Source organism: Tamandua tetradactyla, chromosome 23 (assembly GCF_023851605.1).
Source record: "Tamandua tetradactyla isolate mTamTet1 chromosome 23, mTamTet1.pri, whole genome shotgun sequence".
Lineage (NCBI taxonomy): Eukaryota > Metazoa > Chordata > Mammalia > Pilosa > Myrmecophagidae > Tamandua > Tamandua tetradactyla.
The window spans coordinates 11428696-11446441 of record NC_135349.1 but is presented as its reverse complement, the minus strand read 5'-3'; the positions used below and the strand labels follow the sequence as shown (position 1 = coordinate 11446441).

The window sequence follows — 17746 nt, the reverse complement described above, 5'->3', positions numbered from 1 at the left end:
GGCAGTCCCACAGGGCCCATTCTCTGTCCGGAAGGATCTGATCTCAGACCCAGCCTGAAACCCAGCCACACGCATGGGGGTGCCACCACTTCTCTGACCCAAAGCCAGTCCCGCTAACCAGGAAACCGTAGCAGTCAGCAGGGCACAGAAGCACACCTGAGCTCCAGTACTTCCTCCCAGGCCACCCCCACCCAGCATCAGCTGGGTCCTGTGGCCCGGCACTTCCAGCCCTGCCCCGCCCAGCCTCAACAGACCTAGCCCAGGACCTTTGCCCCTACAAGGAAGACCCTGGTTTCCATATGCTTCCTGTTTGCCTTACTAGTCTATCACCCCAGGGCAGGGACACCTGTGAAAGAGGAAGCAGGTTGCATGCTTGTGATTTGAAAGATATGCGGCAAACCAGAAAAATCTCTAGGCTCAGCTCAATGAGGTCCCTCAACTTGCTTGGAAGAGCCGTTGACCAGACTCTGGTGACACAGTATCCTGCCATTAGCCATTTCCACTGGTGGGTGGCCGGGACAGGCAGGGTTGCTGGAGCATGAGGTCATTCAGGTGACTCCATTTAGTGACTTCACTCAAGTCACTAAATCAATATGTTGAGTATCCAGCATCATTCTAGGCACCGAGGACATGGCAGCAAAAACTCTTGCCCTCAGGGGGCTGGCATTCTCCAGCAGGGAAAAAAACGATAAAAAATAAATAAGAAAAATATAGAGTATGCCAGATAGTGGTAAGTGCTAAGGAGAATATAAAATAGGAAGGAGGGCCAGGATGTTGTGGGGTGAGAAGCTGCGATTTTAAATACGGTGGTCAGGGAAGGCCCCCTGGGAGCAAAAATCTGAGGGAAGGGAAGGAGTCAGCAAAGTGGGTATGTGAGGGAGAGTCCCGTGCAGAAGGGACAGCAAGCTCAGGGACCCTGAGGTGGGAGCTTGCCACTCAGCAGTAACAGCCAGGAGGCTCTCTGGAGTAGGGGAAAAAAGCAGATGGGACACAGAGATAAGGTGGGGGTGGGGAGGGAACCACAGGCCCAACCTCCAGAGCCATAGCTGGGACTCAGGCTTCAGCTCTGAAGGGCCACGGGAAGGCTCCTGAGTCCGGTGAGGGCCAGCCAAGGTGTGGGAACAAGGGCATTGCAGGCAACGTGTGTCTGGATCAAACCTCTCTGGCCACCCCTTCTTTAAGCACTGACTCGGGGCTCAGAGGGAGGGAGGGCCAAGGCTCTGGGAGGACAGAGCTGCTCGGCTAAAGGGATCCAGGCTCCCTGGGAGGGATGGGAGCCCAAGGAGCTGGAGCGGGACTGGAGGAGACTCTGAGCTCGGCACTGGTGCCTCCGCAAGCGGTCCTTGGCTTCGGGACGGAGAACTTCCAGGGACCTGCAGCCTCAGGCCGGGACCACGGGCGGGGCGCGCTGCCTTGGCCGCCCAAGGGACAAGAGGAGCAGGTGCGCAGCTCCGGGGAAAGCAGCCCCGATGCTGGAAAACAGCTGCGGCCACGCCTACAAAGGCCCTTCCCAGCCCGCGGTTCCTGGGAACCTGGCAGCGCCCCCATCCCCACGGGTTGTCAGCCCGTGCCAACAGCGCCGAAAATGCGGGGGGGGGGCCGGGGGAGAGGTCAATAAAATTGTAGTTTGCACCCCAAATTCTTGAAGCCCCCTGTATTCCGGCCTGTCTTGGAGAATTCATTCCTGGGCAGTGCGGGACGCGGAGCGAATTAGGGGTGGGGTGGGGGCGGGGCGCAGGCTCCGCCCTCCTTGGCACCCTCCCAGCCCCGCGCCCTACCCGGCTCCTGCCCAAGCCCTTCCTCCCAGGGCGCTCCGTGAAGGTGGGGCGGGGGAGGGGGCAGGGGCCACGTCACTGTCCCCAGGCCCGGGAGAGCGCGGCTCCGCCCCCTCCCGCCCCTGCCGAGGCGCTGGGCACCCAGCTAAGACTAAGCGGCCCCAGCCCCGGGCCAGCCCAGTCGCCGGCGCCCGCCCACAAAGCCACAGGCAGGTGGGCCGCGCGGGGTGCAGAGCCCAGCCGCTAGCGCGCGCGCGCCGTCTGCAAGTCCGTCGGTCCGTCCGTCCGTCGGAGCGTCTGTCCGTCGGCTAGCGCCAAGCTCCCGGCCCAGGCCCCGCAGCCCCGGCCCCCGGTCGTGCAGCCCCCGGAGCCGCCGGACGGAGCGGGCTTTGGCACGGCCGCCATGTCCATGGGCCTGGAGATCACGGGCACCTCGCTGGCCGTGCTGGGCTGGCTGGGCACGATCCTGTGCTGCGCGCTGCCCATGTGGCGCGTGTCGGCCTTCATCGGCAGCAACATCATCACGGCGCAGATCAGCTGGGAGGGCCTGTGGATGACCTGCGTGGTGCAGAGCACGGGCCAGATGCAGTGCAAGGTGTACGACTCGCTGCTGGCGCTGCCGCAGGACCTGCAGGCGGCCCGCGCGCTCCTCATCGTCGCCATCCTGCTGTCGGCCTTCGGGCTCCTCGTGGCGCTCGTGGGCGCCCAGTGCACCAACTGCGTGCAGGACGACACGGCCAAGGCCAAGATCACCATTGTGGCGGGCGTGCTCTTCCTGCTGGCCGCCGTGCTCACCCTCGTGCCGGTGTCCTGGTCGGCCAACACCATCATTCGGGACTTCTACAGCCCCCTGGTGCCCGAGGCGCAGAAGCGCGAGATGGGCGCGGGGCTGTACGTGGGCTGGGCGGCCGCGGCGCTGCTGCTGCTGGGGGGCTCCCTGCTCTGCTGCTCGTGCCCGCCGCGTGAGAAGAAGTACGCGCCCGCCAAGATCCTCTACTCCGCGCCGCGCTCCGCGGGGCCCGGCACCACCGGTACGACCACCGCCTACGACCGCAGAGACTACGTCTGAGGGCGGCTCACCAAGGGGGACCCCCTCCGCAGCAGCTGGAGCGCCCACCCGGTTCAGGCTGCAGCCTCGCCACGGAGAGCAGATGCCCGGCAGCCGTCTCGCTCGACGGGAGGGAACGGCCCCGTCCCGCCTCTTCCCCAATCGCCGCCCGTCGGTGTCCTGGGGGGGTCAGACGGGGGGACCCAGAGACCAGCCTGCAGGGACAATGAAACCTCGCCCCTCTGGAGCGTGGGGCTGGGGTGATCGCCGAAACTCGGCCCCCAGGTTGGGCCTCCGGCCTGGACTGAAAGCCCGGGATGGGCAGGGGGCCGACAGCCTTGAAAGGGGTCGCTTAATGTGTTTCAATAAAAAAAAAAGCCTTTCGTTTTGCAATTGCTGGCTCCTCCTTGTCCTGAGCATGGCTGTCAGGTTTCTGCCTTCCTGCAAAGCGCCCCCTCTGGCTCTCTGGCTGCTGGGATGGAGCTTAGAAAGGGTCCAGAAGGTGGGGTTGTAAATTGAGCTGGGTGCCCACCCCTGGCCGCTCACCTGGGATTCTGGTGATAAAGAAGACAGGGCCCCTGTGGTCACCCTGTGGTCTGGAAAGAGGCATGGGGAGAGGGCGGTGGGGTGGGGTAGGGGGGAACTGTCAGGGACCCTCTTCCCATGATGAGCCATTTGGATTTGTGCTTGGAGCAGCCATTGGAATCTCCGGTGTGTGGTGAAAGAGCACATTCAATAGTCTGATTTCATATTTGGAAAAGGAGAACAAAACGACCCATTGTTTTGGTAAAACATCACCCACAGTCAAGCTGGGCAGAACCTTCTCTCCAGGAGGAGACAGAGAGAGGGGCCCCACCTTCTTTCTGGGAGCCTCAAAGGAGGGAGGGGGATCTCAGAATGAGGATGTGACATGCTTCTTTCTACTCAAAGGGGGCTGGAGGTGACAATGCTGAGAAGGCACAGGAGACTTAGGCAGTGGGGAAGGATTCAGGCCCAGGGGCCAGGAAGAATGGCTGCTGTGCCCGGGCAGGGTGGGTGGCAAAGGCAGAGAGAGAGCGGCAAGCAGGCCCCAGTGTCCAGCGGAGGCCAAGTCACAGAGAGTCTGGTGTGCGAAATTACAGACTTTGGACCTAACTCCGCGTGTTATAGGAGCCAAGGCTGGGAAGTCCCTGGGCAGACCTATGCTCTAAAAGAACTTCTCCAGCAGTCCCTGCGGAGCTGGGCTTCCAGGAGGGAGATGAAGGCAGGAGACCGCCTAAGGGTATCTGCAGCCTTCCAGCGTGTGAGATGTGGGTCAGAATTACGACGGGGCCAGGCAGGCAGTGAGCAGGGCCCAAGGGGCTGGGGACAGCGCCCGGTGGCTGCTGCTAAGGAAACAAGACGGGCTGAGTTTGAGAGCCGGTTGGCTGTGTGGGAGGAAGGAAGAATCTAGTATAACCCCAAGTTTTCCACCTTAGGCCACTGATTGGATGGTGGCGCCATTTGCCAAAATAGGGGACACGGATGACCAGGTCTGTGGGAAAGATGATGGGTTTTTGTGTGTGTTTTGTTTTGTTTTCTTTATTAGAGTTGTAGGTTTACAGAACAATCATGCATAAAATACAGGATTCCCATACACCACCCCGCCACCAACACCCTGCATTGGTGCAGAACATTTGTTACAATTGATGATGGCAATTTTTATAATTGTTCTATTAATTAAACTTCGTGCTTTAACTTAGGGTTCACTGTGTAGTGCAGTTTCATGAATTTTTAAAAAATTTTTATTCTGGTACCATATATACAATCTAACATTGCCTCTTTTAATCCTATGGCAATATATATTTCAGTGCTGGTAATTGCATTCGCAGTGCTGTGCTACCATCACCACCATCCGTTACCAAAACACTTCCATGTTCCAAATACGAACTTTGTACATTCGACCCTTAACTTCCCACTCCCTAATCCACCCTGTCCCCTGGGAACCTTTGTTCTAGATTCTGACTCTATGAGTTCGCTTATTCTAATTGCAGGATTTTGTTTTTAATTTTTTAAGCTATTTTTATTGTATAATGTAACGTACATAAAAAGCAAAGAAAGAAAAGAGCAATAATTTTCAAAGCACTCTTCAACAAATAGTTCAGGACAGATCCCAGAGTTGGTCATGGGCTACCATTCCATCATCTCCGATTTTTCCTTCTAGCTGCTCCAGAACATTGGAAGCTAGAAGGAATTTTTTTTTTAAATCATTACAATCGCCTTTTTTCTCCCTTTGTTGTGAAAACATATATACCAAAAAAACATCCAACTGTGTCTTGTTTTGTTTGGGGGGGGGGGGTGTATGATCCAGGAATCAAACCTGGATCTCCCGCATGGAAGGTGAGCATTCTACCACTGAACCTAATTGCATTTTGAATGTATCGAGTTTGACAAGCCTTTGGAATATCCAAGTAGAGGAGTCCAGGAAGTGGGAGAACATATATGGATATCGATACGGGACTCAGGAGTCATAAACTGGGGAGTTGTTGGCATACAGGCAGTAACCGAAACCAGAGGAGATGAGGTCACTCTAGAAACCAAAAGAAAAATGGGTTTCATGAAGGCGGGCATTGGCACCAGTGTCCGAGTCTGCAGGAGCGGTTTGAGGAGAAGCCGGGAGGTTAATGGCATCAAGGTGGTCACTGGTGGCCTTGGCAAGAGGGCTAGGGACAGAGGCAGAGGACGGAACATGAACACAGGACAACCTGTGTCCAAGAGGTCTGCTTGCAAAGGGGATCATGGGTCAAAGTGGCACCTTGAGGGAGAGAAGAGCTCAGGTCTTGGGACAAGTGTTTGGAGGATGAGGAGACTTGAAATTATTTCTAAGTTATTTTAGCTCAATTTTTTTTTCCTGTGGTAATTCCCCTTCCCCTCCCTCAGCCGAGGCAAAAGGCCCTGTGGCAGGCACATTGCTCAGTGGAATACCAGGTAGAGTCTCCACTTCGCTCCAGAACACTTCTCCTTCCAGTTAAAGAACATCCCTTATGACCAAGGAAGAGGGAGGAAAGGGTCTCTATCAGTAGTAACTTAGTAAGTGGACCCTAGCTGTAGGTCATTCTTATAAGGTTCCAGGAAAGTCCTTGTTTTCTAAATTACTCCTTCCCCAGTGGACTTCCCTTTGGACATCACTCTTCTAGCCTGGGGAGAAGGAAACAGAGAGAGTGAAATGAATAAGCAGGCTGTAGGCAAGGGAGGTGATTGCTGGAGACAGTTCTGGGAGAGAGCAGATGAAAGGGGGTGTAGGCTCGGCCAGGGGGTAGGGCTCAGAAAATGGGGTGGGGCTCAGAGATGGTAGGGGACTAGACCCTGGGAGGGCTTAGAGATGGGAGAGATGACTGGACAGGGAAAGATCCCCTGAGCCTGTCTGAGATGGGGCTGGTGGGGGCAGTGGGTAGAGGGCTTGCGTCTGTCTCCCAACCCAGGAGAGCCTGGGAGTTAGGACAAGCCAGAGCTAAAGCGTTGGGAGCCTCTTTGTTCCAGGACACCCTGGAGACAGGAGGGTTACCCACATACCTCCATCTTTGAAAAGGGTGGCCTGGACACAGTCCCTCCCTGGTGTGCATCCAGGTAGAACTGCACCCTGAGCCTGTGGCCCACCCCAGCACTCCCAAGCCAGATGGATGCTGCCAAGAAGGGAGAAAGACCCTCTGACCCACTCCCAGGTGGGGAGGATGGAAGGGTAGGGCTCTGGGGCCTCAAACCCTCCCTTGGCACCACAGTCTCTCCCAAGCCTAGGCTCCCCTGGGGTCTCCTGAGGAGACAGGCATCCTATTCCATCCTGTGTCCCCCTACGCCCTACACGAACACATCCTGCCTGACTTCAGGGTCTGACCTTTGTCTTTGGATCCTAAGCAGAGTGACAGAGCCTGCAGCATGCAAACCACAAGCTGAGGGCCCCAGGTCAGGGAGTCCCCGGAAGTCTCCAGAAGACTGGAGAAGAAAAAGGCATTTGGGGTCAGGGTACACATCCTGGGCTGGGGGGCAGGAAAGCTGGTTTCCAGCTTGCTTTCCTGTCTCTGAGCAGCTCCCCGTCCCCTCTGGGCCTCAGTTTCCCCATCGTTTCAACAGGGGCTGGACCAGAGGGTGTACGGGCCTCCTCTAGCTTGTCTCATTTTTATACTTATCACTCCCCACAGAAGAAAATCAGCCAGAACCAAACTTAGCAGGTGAGCAGGGCAGTTCAGGCCTCCGAGCCTCAGTTTCCTCGCTACAGAATGGGTAACTGCAGAGCGGCCTGCACTTCACTGGGCCATGTGGGGCACGAGCTTGAGCCCTCCTCTGAGCTCCCACCCAGCCCTTCCTCACCCCATTCCAGCAAATACACTACATCGTTTTGTTTCTGTTTTAGTGCCTGGAGGCCAGGGACACCATTCCGGGTGTCTCTCTGCCTGCAGCACCCAATTCCGGCCAGCCCCGGGAGGCGGTCAGAAATGTGTGTGGGATGCAAGCCAGCCTGTGTGCATGAAAAGCACCTGGCCCCATGCTAGGCACAGGGCAGGAGCTCGGCCGATGTGACTTTGGATGCCTAACCTTCGGATCCCTTACAGGAGTGAGATGGCTGGGTTGTGAGAAAATCCTGGATTTCTTCAAAATCCACAACACTTGGAGGCCCTGGCCCGGCCTCAGGCTCTGACCCCCACCACCACGCCACACCTCCCACCCGTGTGCCACAGGCTGCCCTGGTCTTGCCACACCTGTTCTAGCTCTTTCTCCTGCCAGACCAAAAGCCAAGGGCTTTATCAAACAAACACAGCGTTTATTGTGGCTCCCTCAAGGTCTGCGGCTGGCCTGGAAGAACAGACAGTCCCTTCCTTCCCTCCCCTCCCAGGGCTCCACTAAAGGTCAGCCATGCAGGGACGGGCATGCTCCGCAGAGCCGGCGGGAACACTGGCTTCTGGTGCTCGCTGCTGGGCTCTGGGCAAATTGCTGCTGCCTCTAGCTCTCCTTCCTGCTGTATTTTAGCCCCATAAAAACCCTGCAAGGAAGGCACCACCCAACAGAGTCACCAAGACTAACAGGGGGGATGAGACGGTCCCCTGCCCACTACCAGGCCCCAACAGGCCAACCTTCTCGACATTTCCACATGTGTCCACCTCTTCCCTGCTTGCACCACCGTGACTCCGGCCAGGCCACCGTCATCTATGGGCCTCCTCCAGGCCCCCCTCTTTCTGCACCCCAGCTGGGCTCTCCCCCGGCCAATCTCAGAACACCCAGGTGACTGCTCACAGCTGGGCGGTGCTTGCCCCTGGGGGGTCCACTTCCGCCATCCATGTTGCCCCCTCCTCCTCTTCCCTGCCCTGCATCCTTCATTTCCTCAAAAACCCCGCACCTCCTGACCCCGGGCCTGAGAACAAATTGTTCTGTCTTCCCAGCAGCTTCCCCACCCTCACCTCCTCCCACTTGCCGAGCTGAGAGGACAACTTCATGCCTCCACTGAGGGACGCTCCCCTGGCCCCCAGCCAGTTCCCAAGGAATCCTCAGAAGCCGGGCCTGTGGCCTTGGCCGCACTGGACCCGAATCACTGATGACCGTATGGGTCCCCCACCCTGTGAGGGAGGGCCCTGAGCACCCTGTACGCCCGTGTGAATCCCCAGCCTCGCGGTGGGACCAGCACAGACAGAAAGGAGAGGAGGGCAAGACTCAGGCGTGGGGTGCAGTTTGGAGAACAAACTGTGTCTTCTATGCACTCGAGGAGCAGCAGGCTGTTTCTGGAAGAGTTCAGTGGTCACCAAGGACTGTCACTGGGAGGGCTTCATGGAAGAGTTCCTGAACCGGGTCTTGAAAACAGGTAGGTTTCCAACGGGTGGAGCTGGGAGGCAAAGGCTTTCCAGGCAGGAGTCCCTAAAAAGGCACATGCAAGGAGGCAGGCAAAAAAAAAAAAAGGGAAGTCAACCTGGTTGACACAGAAAATTCATATCCAGAAACAGCATGAGAGAAGGTTGGGAAAAAAGCATATAGGGGTGTGGAGTTATAATTCAGTGCGAATTTCTCAGCCTCACATGCCAGGTCCTTCATTTTCCCCTTCCCAGAATTGACACTCCAGCCACCTGGAGCTTTCACTAAGGATACCCTGTTGCAGCTGCCATACCTTTTACAATCCTTCCTCCCTCTATCTGAAGTGACCTTTCCTCTGTTCAAATCCTAAGCATCACCAGGGAATTGGCAATTCATTGGGAATCCAGATGGATTAAAGGTCTAATGTAAAAAAGACAAAACTATAAAAGAACTAGAAGAAAAGCCCGCACAGGTATTCGTTCATGGTGGAGGATAGGGTGGCCCTGGCCGGGGTCCTCCAGCCTGTCGCAGGCCGCCCCTACTCCTCGGGGCACGGGCTTTCCCACCTCCTCCTCGGTCCGGCCCTCATGGGCCCGCACTCAGCGCCAAGGAGGGTGTCCCCCAACCCCGGACGCCAGAGGCCGGGTGTCCTGCGGAGGGGCCCGTAGCTGCCAGCCATCGCCGGGCTTCCAAGGTGGGCTGAGTGTTCCTGCTTAGGACTCCCTGGGCGGGTGGGGACTGTCCCTCCTAGTCTCACTACCACAGCTGCCTGAGCCTCAGGACATTTCACGGTGTTCCGGCCACTCCAGGCCTGGGAGGCCCAGGGACCAAGCTGCCCCCATCCGTGAAGCTGCACGAGAATGCCCGGGTGTGGGAGAACTACGACGGCATGGCGGAGCTGCGTGCCCTGGGGAAGACCAGGCAGGCTCTGGAGAAGGCCTGTGTCGAGGACTGTGTCACCCCTAATGAGTCCACAGCGGCCTGCCCCCGGCTCCTGGTCTGGTACAAAGCTGCCTTCCGGCAGGTTCTGAGATCAGCTCCATTGGGGAGTTCTGCCGCGTGTTCCGCCTGGACTGCCCACTGGCCATGGAGAAGACCGAGGAGGACCGGCTGGTCACCATCAAGGACGACGAGGGCAGCCTCAATCGCTGCAATGCCAACGTCGTCTCGCTCTTTAGCACCATGACGCACCCCCGGATGAGCTGGACGACGCCCAGGTGACCTGGGGTTGCCCTAAGACCCTTCAACCGCTGCCTGCACGCCTGACCCGGCGCCCGCCTAGCAGGGTTCATGGCCCTCTCCCCCTGCATTAATACAGCTGTCCTCTGACCTCCGAAAGAAAAAAAAAAGAACTAGAAGAAAACGCGGGGAAATATTTTTATAACACTGAAGCCCTCCTACATAAGAAACAAAATCTAGAAGGAATTAAAAAAGATTGCCTGATTTGACTGCATAAAAATATAAAATATTAATCTGGAAGAAAAGATAAAGTTCAAAGATAAGCAATAAACAGACAGAAAATGTTTGCATCATTTATAATACAAAAAGCGTTCGTACATCTCCTATGAAAAGAGTTCCTGCAAATCAATAAGAGGCAGTATGACAATTCAATAGAAAAATGGGCAAAGGAGAAGCAGCAGTTATAAAAAGAACCGTTTAGACTGATAAGTAGATGAAAAAGTGCATAGTTTCCTTATTAAATGAGATTTCTCTAAATTTTTTCCTCTCAGATTGGCAAACTTCAAAGACTAATTATATTATCAAGGGCCCATACTGAGATTTTGAAGAGACTTTATTGAAGGGACTATGTAGAGACATATAGGTACAGTTATGGGATTTGATAAGGAAAGTGAGGCGTCAAGGAATTAATAATAACAGGGAAATTACCAGGCCTAAGCCTGAAGGAGCAGGAAAAAGAAACCAAGTTCCAAGAACTGGAGTGAGAGATGGAGCCATGGAGAAGGGTTACTGGGCAATAGAAGGTTGTAGAAGGACTCAACCTCTGCTGGAACCACAGCAAGCCAGGGAGGGAACAAGAAAGACAAATAATTCAATAGCTCTCTCTTTTCACCTGCACAAGGCAAAAGGCAAGGCTGATCCAGAGGCCCAGAGCAGGCCAGAGAAGGGCAGAGAATGGATTTCAGAATACTAACCGGCACTTTGATAAACTACAATATTAGTGAAAGTGTGAGAGAGGGAAAGTAATAGCTGATGATTGCTGCATGCACGTGTTGAGTGAATAGTGCCATTATAATTATCATCCCTATCTCCTAGATAGGAAAACTGAGCGCACGGCACTCCATTGCCTCTTCGTTTTCTGTTCTCTGTTGGTGAAACAGATATTGATACAACCACTATAGGGGACAATTTGACCACTTCTATGAAAAGTAAAGCCCCTGACAAATATAAAATACTCCTAGACCCAGCAATTCTACTTCCGGGTAATACTGTGCAAAAATTTTCACACAGCGTACAGGGATGTGGAATGTTCATTTGATGCTGCAATAGCTAACTGCAGCAGCGCTCGCACACAGCCCCAGAGGTAAATCCTGATTAGACTACGCCAGTCGGGGTGGCCCCTTTCCCTGGGAGGTGACTGGTTTAAAGTGGGCATGTGATGGCTCCAGACAATGAGAGAGGAGGGAAAGTCGGTGGCTGCAGGGCTAAACATCAGTGCTCCTAAGCAGGAGACCACACCTGTGTTCTCTGGACGCTGCTAGGTCTGGTGGTGACACCTGGAACTGTGTCACCAAATTGAACCCCAAAGGGAATAAGCCTGAGGAAGAAGCCAAGGATGAGGACATCAGTTTGGAGAGGAGGAAACTGGACTTCTGGAAGTATTTTTGATCCAGAAACTGCCCCTTTCTTGGGGCCCGCCCTCTCCTTCTTCTAGACCTCTGGTTGTGGGAGATACAAACTTTCTTACTGCTTAAGCCAGTTCAACTGAGGTTTCCAGCCGACGTTGTCCTAACCAGTACAACTCTGCTGCCTTAAAAAAGTATCAAGTGCATGTCCTGTGAAGTAGTGTTGAAATAAAAATCAAGCCACAGTGGGGTGGATTTTCTAGATCCTATATCAATTTGCAGGATGTGCCAAAAGGGGAACATGTTAAATATAGAATGCAATTAACCAAGTCCAGAATGCAGAACTCTAGGGCAAACAGCTGGGTTTTCCAACCAAAAAACACTTGAAGAAAAAAAAATAGATAAAAGGGAAATGAAACCTAAAAGACACATCGGCCAATCATATGGTGGGCCGTTATCTGTTCCTGGCTCAAATTGTTAAAATCAGGTTTATTGGCATTTACAAGGCAATCGGAAATTTGAACACCGACTGGATAATGGATAATATTAAAGGGTTATTGCTTAGGAGGTAAAGTATATAAGTGCAGTTGTGGTTTATGGTTAAAAAAAAAAGAGTCCTTACCTTTTAGAGAAATATATTAAAATGTTTATGAAATGATATGATGGCTGAGATGTACCTCAAAATAATGCAATGTGGGGCAGGTGAGATGAATGGGGGGTGTTCTAGTTTGCTAACTGCTGGAATGCAATATACCAGAAATGGAATGGCTTTTAAAAAGGGGAATTTAATAAGTTGCTAGTTTACAGTTCTAAGGCTGAGAAAATGTCCCAATTAAAACAAGTCTATAGAATTGTCCAATCAATGGCATCCACCCAGGGAAAGATACCTTGGTTTGAGAAGGCCGATGAAGTTCAGGGTTTCTCTCTCAAGTGAGAAGGCACATGGTGAACACAGTCAGGGCTTCTCTCTTGGCTGGAAGGGCGCATGGTGAGCACAGTGTCATCTGCTAGCTTTCTCTCCTGGCTTCTGGTTTCATTAAGCCAGGAGAGAAACGCCCGGAGGCGTTTTCCTTCATCTCCAAAGGTTGCTGGCTGGTGGACTCTCTGCTCTCTCTGAATCTCTATTCTCCCAAACGTTTCCTGTTTTATAGGACTCCAGTAAACCAATCAAGACCCACCCAAATGAGTGGAGACATATCGTCCCCTAATCCAGTTTAACAACCACTCTTGACTAAATCACATCACCCAGGGAGATGATCTGATTACAGTTTCAAACATACAGTATTGAATAGGGGTTATTCTACCTTTATGAAATGGGATTTTGATTAAAACATGGATTTTCTAGGGGGCATACTCCCTTTCAAACCAGCACAGGGGGTATAGATGATTCAGATGGGCCATGATTTGCTAATTGTTGAAGTTCAGTGATAGGTTCATGGGGGTTCATTAGACCATTCTATCCCCCTTCAAATACGTTTACAATTTTTCGTATTAAAAAGTTAACAAAAGAATGAGGTAGATCTTTAGTGACTTGGAAAAATAGCCCTCAGAAATTCCCGTTCTCTTGCATTATCAAACTCCCACTCCCTACACCAACAAATTAGACAATTTAGATGAAGTGGAAAAATTCCTGGAGATACACAAACAAGCTACACTGACTCAGGAAGAAATAAAAGATCTCAACAAACCAATCACAAGAGATTCAATCAGTCATCAAAAATCTTCCTACAGAAAATGCAACTAAGTGATGATATTGTGAATTACTGATTATCTATGTTAATTTTTATTTCATTTGTTAATTTTTTAAATTAATAAATAAATTAAAAAAAAAATCTTCCTACATTAGATTTTGTTAGTTTGTCCGTAGTGGGGCCCCAATGACTCCCAGAGTGATTTGATCAGTGAGTGGAACAGTGTTTGCAGGGTCCCCTTCAGGGAATGGTGGGAGCGGGGGAGGATTCAACCTCCCCGGGTTGAGTTGTTGATATTCTCATGGGCAGTATGGATGGCCAGGGCTGTGGGCTGGGACCCCAGTCTTGGGGTTTGTTCACGTGAAGCTTGACCCCACGGAGGATGGGTCGAGCCTACTTGGAATTGGGCCTAAGACTCACCCCCAAGAGAACCTCTTTTGCTGCTCAGATGTGGCCTCTGTGTCCAGCCAACACAACAAGCAAACTCATCACTCTCCCCCTGTCTGCGTGGGGCATGGCTCCCAGGGGTGTGGACCTTCCTGGCAATGTGGGACAGAAATCCTGGGATGGGCTGGGACTGACCATCAAGGGATTGTGAAAAACTCTAGAATGGGTTGGGACCGGACATCAGGGGATTGAGAGAACCTTCTCAGCCAAAAGGGGGAAGAGTGAAATGAGACAAAGTGTCAATGGCTGAGAGACTCCAAACAGAGTCGAGAGGTTATCCTGGAGGTTATTCTTACGCATTGAGTAGATATCGCCTTGTTGTCCAGGGTGTGGTGGAGAGGCTGGAGGGAACTGCCTGAAAATGTAGAGCTGTGTTCCAGTAGCAACGTTTCTTGATGATGATTGTATGATAATGTGGCTTTCACAATGTGACTGTGATTGTGAAAACCTTGTGTCTGATGCTCCTTTTATCTACCTTGTCAACAGACGAGTAGAACATATGGAATAAAAATAAATAATAGGGGGAACAAATGTTAAAATAAATTCAGTTTGAAATGCTAGTGATCAATGAAAGGGAGGGGTAAGGGGTATGGTAAGTAATTTTTTTTTTCTTTTTCTGTTTTTGTTTTATTTTTCTATTGTCTTTTTATTTCTTTTTCTGAATTGATGCAAATGCTCTAAGAAATGATCATGGTGATGAATATGCAACTATGTGATGATATTGTGAATTACTGATTATATATGTAGAACGGAATGAGCATATATTAAGGATGTTTGTGTTTCTTTCTTGTAATTTTTTTAATTAATAAAAAATTATTTTTAAAAAATCTTCCTACAAGAAACTAAAGGACAAATACTTGTATGGTCTCACTGATATAAACTGACATTAGCGAATAAACTTGGAGAACTTCATTGGTAACCGAGACCATCAGGAGATAGAAATAGGGTAAGATATTGGGTAATTGGAGCTGAAGGGATACAGATTGTGCAACAGGACTGATTGTAAAAACTCAGAAATGGACAGCACAATACTACCTAACTGTAATACAATTATGTTAAAACACTGAATGAAGCTGGATGTGAGAATGATAGAGGGAGGAGGTCTGGGGGCACATATGAAATCAGAAGGAAAAGATACATGATAAAGACTGAGATGCTATAATCTAGGAATGCCTCGAGTGTACAATGATAGTGACTAAATGTACAAATTAAAAAAATTGTTTTTGCATGAGGAAGAACATAGGAATGTCATTACTGCAGGGTATTGAAAATTGATAGTAATTAATATTTTAAAATTTTAACTTATATGTAAGACTAAAGCAAAAAATGTTTATTTGGTACAAAATATTTATTTTGACTACTGCATTTCCTAATATAACTTATGTAGACAGTTTAATTGAACACTATAAATACATGGAACCTTGAGCAAGCCATGAGATTCTGTTGGTTTGTCCAGAGTGATGCTCCAATAAACCCCAGAGTGATTTGAACAGTGAATAAAGAAGTATTGGCAAAGTCCCCTTTGGGGAATGGTGAGAAACGGGGAAAATTCAACTTCCCCAAGTTGAATTCTTCATATTCTCACAAGCAGTGTGGACAACCAAAGCAATAGGTTGAACCCCCAATCTTGGATTTGTTCATATGAAACTTAACCCCACAAAGGATAGGTCAAGCTTACTTAAAATTAGGCCTAAGATTTACTCCCAAGAGAACCTCTTTTGTTACTCAAATGTGGCCTCTCTCGCCAGACAACACAACAAGCAAACTCCCCCTGTCTACATGGGACATGACTCCCAGGGGTGTGGACCTTCCTGGCAACATGGGACACAAATCCTAGAATGAGCTGAGACTCAGCATTAAGGCACTGAGAAAACCTTCTCGACCAAAAGGGGTAAGAGCGAAATGAGACAAAATAAAGTGTCAATGGCTAAGAGATTCCAAAGAGAGTTGAGAGGTTATCCTGGAGGTTATTCTTATGCATTAAATAGATATCACCTTGTTAGTCAAGATGTAATGGAGAGGCTGGAAGGAACTGCCTGAAAATGTAGCGCTGGGTTCCAATAGCCATGTTTCTTGAAGATGATTGTATAATGATATAGCTTTCACAATGAGACTCTGTGAATGTGAAAACCTTGTGTCTGATGCTCCTTTTAGCTACTATATCAACAGAAGAGTAGAACATATGGAATAAAAATAAATAATAGGGGGGAACAAATGTTAAAATAAATTTAGTTTGAAATGCTAGTGGTCAATGAAAGTGAGGGGTAAGGGGTATGGTATGTATAATCTTTTTTTTCTCTATTATCGTTTTATTCCTTTTTCTGTTGTCTTTTTATTTCTTTTTCTAAATTGATGCAAATGTTCTAAGAAATGATGAATATGCAACTATGTGATGATATTAAGAATTACTGATTGTATATATAGAATGGAATATCTTAATGTTTTAATTTTTTTTAATTAATAAAAAAAAGTTAAAAAAAAAAAGATGTAATGGAGAGGCTGGAGGGAACTGCCTGAAAATGTAGAGCTGGGTTCCAATAGCCATGTTTCTTGAAGATGATTGTATAATGATATAGCTTTCACAATGTGACTCTGTGACTGTGAAAACTTTGTGTCTCATGCTCCTTTTATCTACCTTATCAACAGAAAAGTAAAACAAATGGAATAAAAATAAATAACAGGGAGAACAAATGTTAAAATAAACCTAGATTGAAATGCTAGTGGTCAATGAAAGCGAGGGGTAAGGGGTATGGTATGTATGAATTTGTTTCTGTTTTCTTTTTATTTCTTTTTCTGAATTGATGCAAATGTTCTAAGAAATGATCTTGATGATGAATGTGCAACTATGTGATGATATTGTGAATTACTGATTATATATGTAGAATGGAATGATCATATGTGAAGAATGTTTGTGTTTCTTTCTTGCCATACTTAAAAAAATTTTTAATTAATAAAAAAAATTTTAAAAATAGGGGTAAGGAAGACAATGTCTTTATTTTAGAACCACACATACTCTTTGAGAGCAATGGAAGAACATTTATTTGGTCTGGAACTGAAATGTTCTGTAGTGCATGATCTAATTCAACCTATCTGCATAGCTCATTTGAACAACTGAAACACAGGGAGCATAGAATGAGAAAGACGTCCTTTAATCCTGTATAGATTATTGCAATGCCTGGAAACATCCTAGAGTTATTAAGCAGATAATCAAAAAGTTTGGAAAGTCCCCTGAGGGATGGGAGAAAGACTATGGAACTATTAAACCTTACCCTCTGGGAATCCCCTGATACTGTGTCAAACTTTAAGGACACCCAGGTCAGTAGGCCATGCCCTAGATCAGGAGACTTACACCTGTAGAAGCTTATGTACGTAATGGAAAAGCTTAGACTACCTATAGGCATGTGTGCTGGTTTGAAAGGATGTATATACCCTAGAAAAGCCATGTTTTAATCTTAATCCCATTTTGTAAAGGCAGCCATTTCTTCTAATCCCTATTCAGTACTGTATGCTTGAAACTGTAATTAGATCATCTTCCTGGAGATGTGACTCAATCAAGAGTGGTTGTTAAACTGGATTAGGTGGAGCTGTGTCTCCACCCATTTGGGTGGGTCTTGATTAGTTTACTGGAATCCCATTAAAGAGGAAACATTTTGGAGAATGAGAGAGATTCTGAGAGAGCAGAATGACACAGCCACAAGAAGCAGGGAGGGTCCACCAGTCAGTGACGTTTGGAGATGAAGAAGGAGCTTCATGAAACAGGAAGCCAGGAGAGAAAGCTAGCAAATGACGCCGTGTTTACCACATGTTTTTCCAGATGAGATAGTAACCCTGACCGTGTTTGCCATGTGCTTTCTCACTTGAGAGAGAAACCCTGAACTTCATTGGCCTTCTTGAACTAAGACATCTTTCCCTGGATGCCTTAGATTGGACATTTCTATAGACTTGTTTTAATTGGGACATTTTCTCAGCCTTAGAACTGTAAACTAGCAACTTATTAAATTCCTGTTTTTAAAAGCCAAAAAATAAATAAAAATAAAAATTCCTATGAAGAAAAGCTCAAGGCCAGACAGTTTTACAGGGGAATTTTATCAAACACTCCAGAAAAAACTAACACCAATCCTGCTCAAACACTTCCAAAATATTGAGGAAAAAGGAACTCTACCTAACTCATTTTATGAAGCTAATATC

At 49.3% G+C, this 17746-nt stretch overlaps 1 protein-coding gene and 1 pseudogene across 1 annotated transcript; both read left to right on the top strand.

Annotated features, from left to right (window-relative positions):
- Window positions 1-1905: 1905 nt before the first annotated feature.
- Window positions 1906-3216, top strand: CLDN3 (claudin 3). Its single transcript, XM_077140951.1, has one exon. The coding sequence runs from the start codon at window positions 2179-2181 to the stop codon at window positions 2842-2844; it is 666 nt and encodes a 221-aa protein (XP_076997066.1). The 5' UTR covers window positions 1906-2178; the 3' UTR covers window positions 2845-3216.
- A 5379-nt stretch (window positions 3217-8595) lies between these two features.
- On the top strand, window positions 8596-17008 carry LOC143666669 (vacuolar protein sorting-associated protein 28 homolog; annotated as a pseudogene).
- Window positions 17009-17746: the final 738 nt, after the last annotated feature.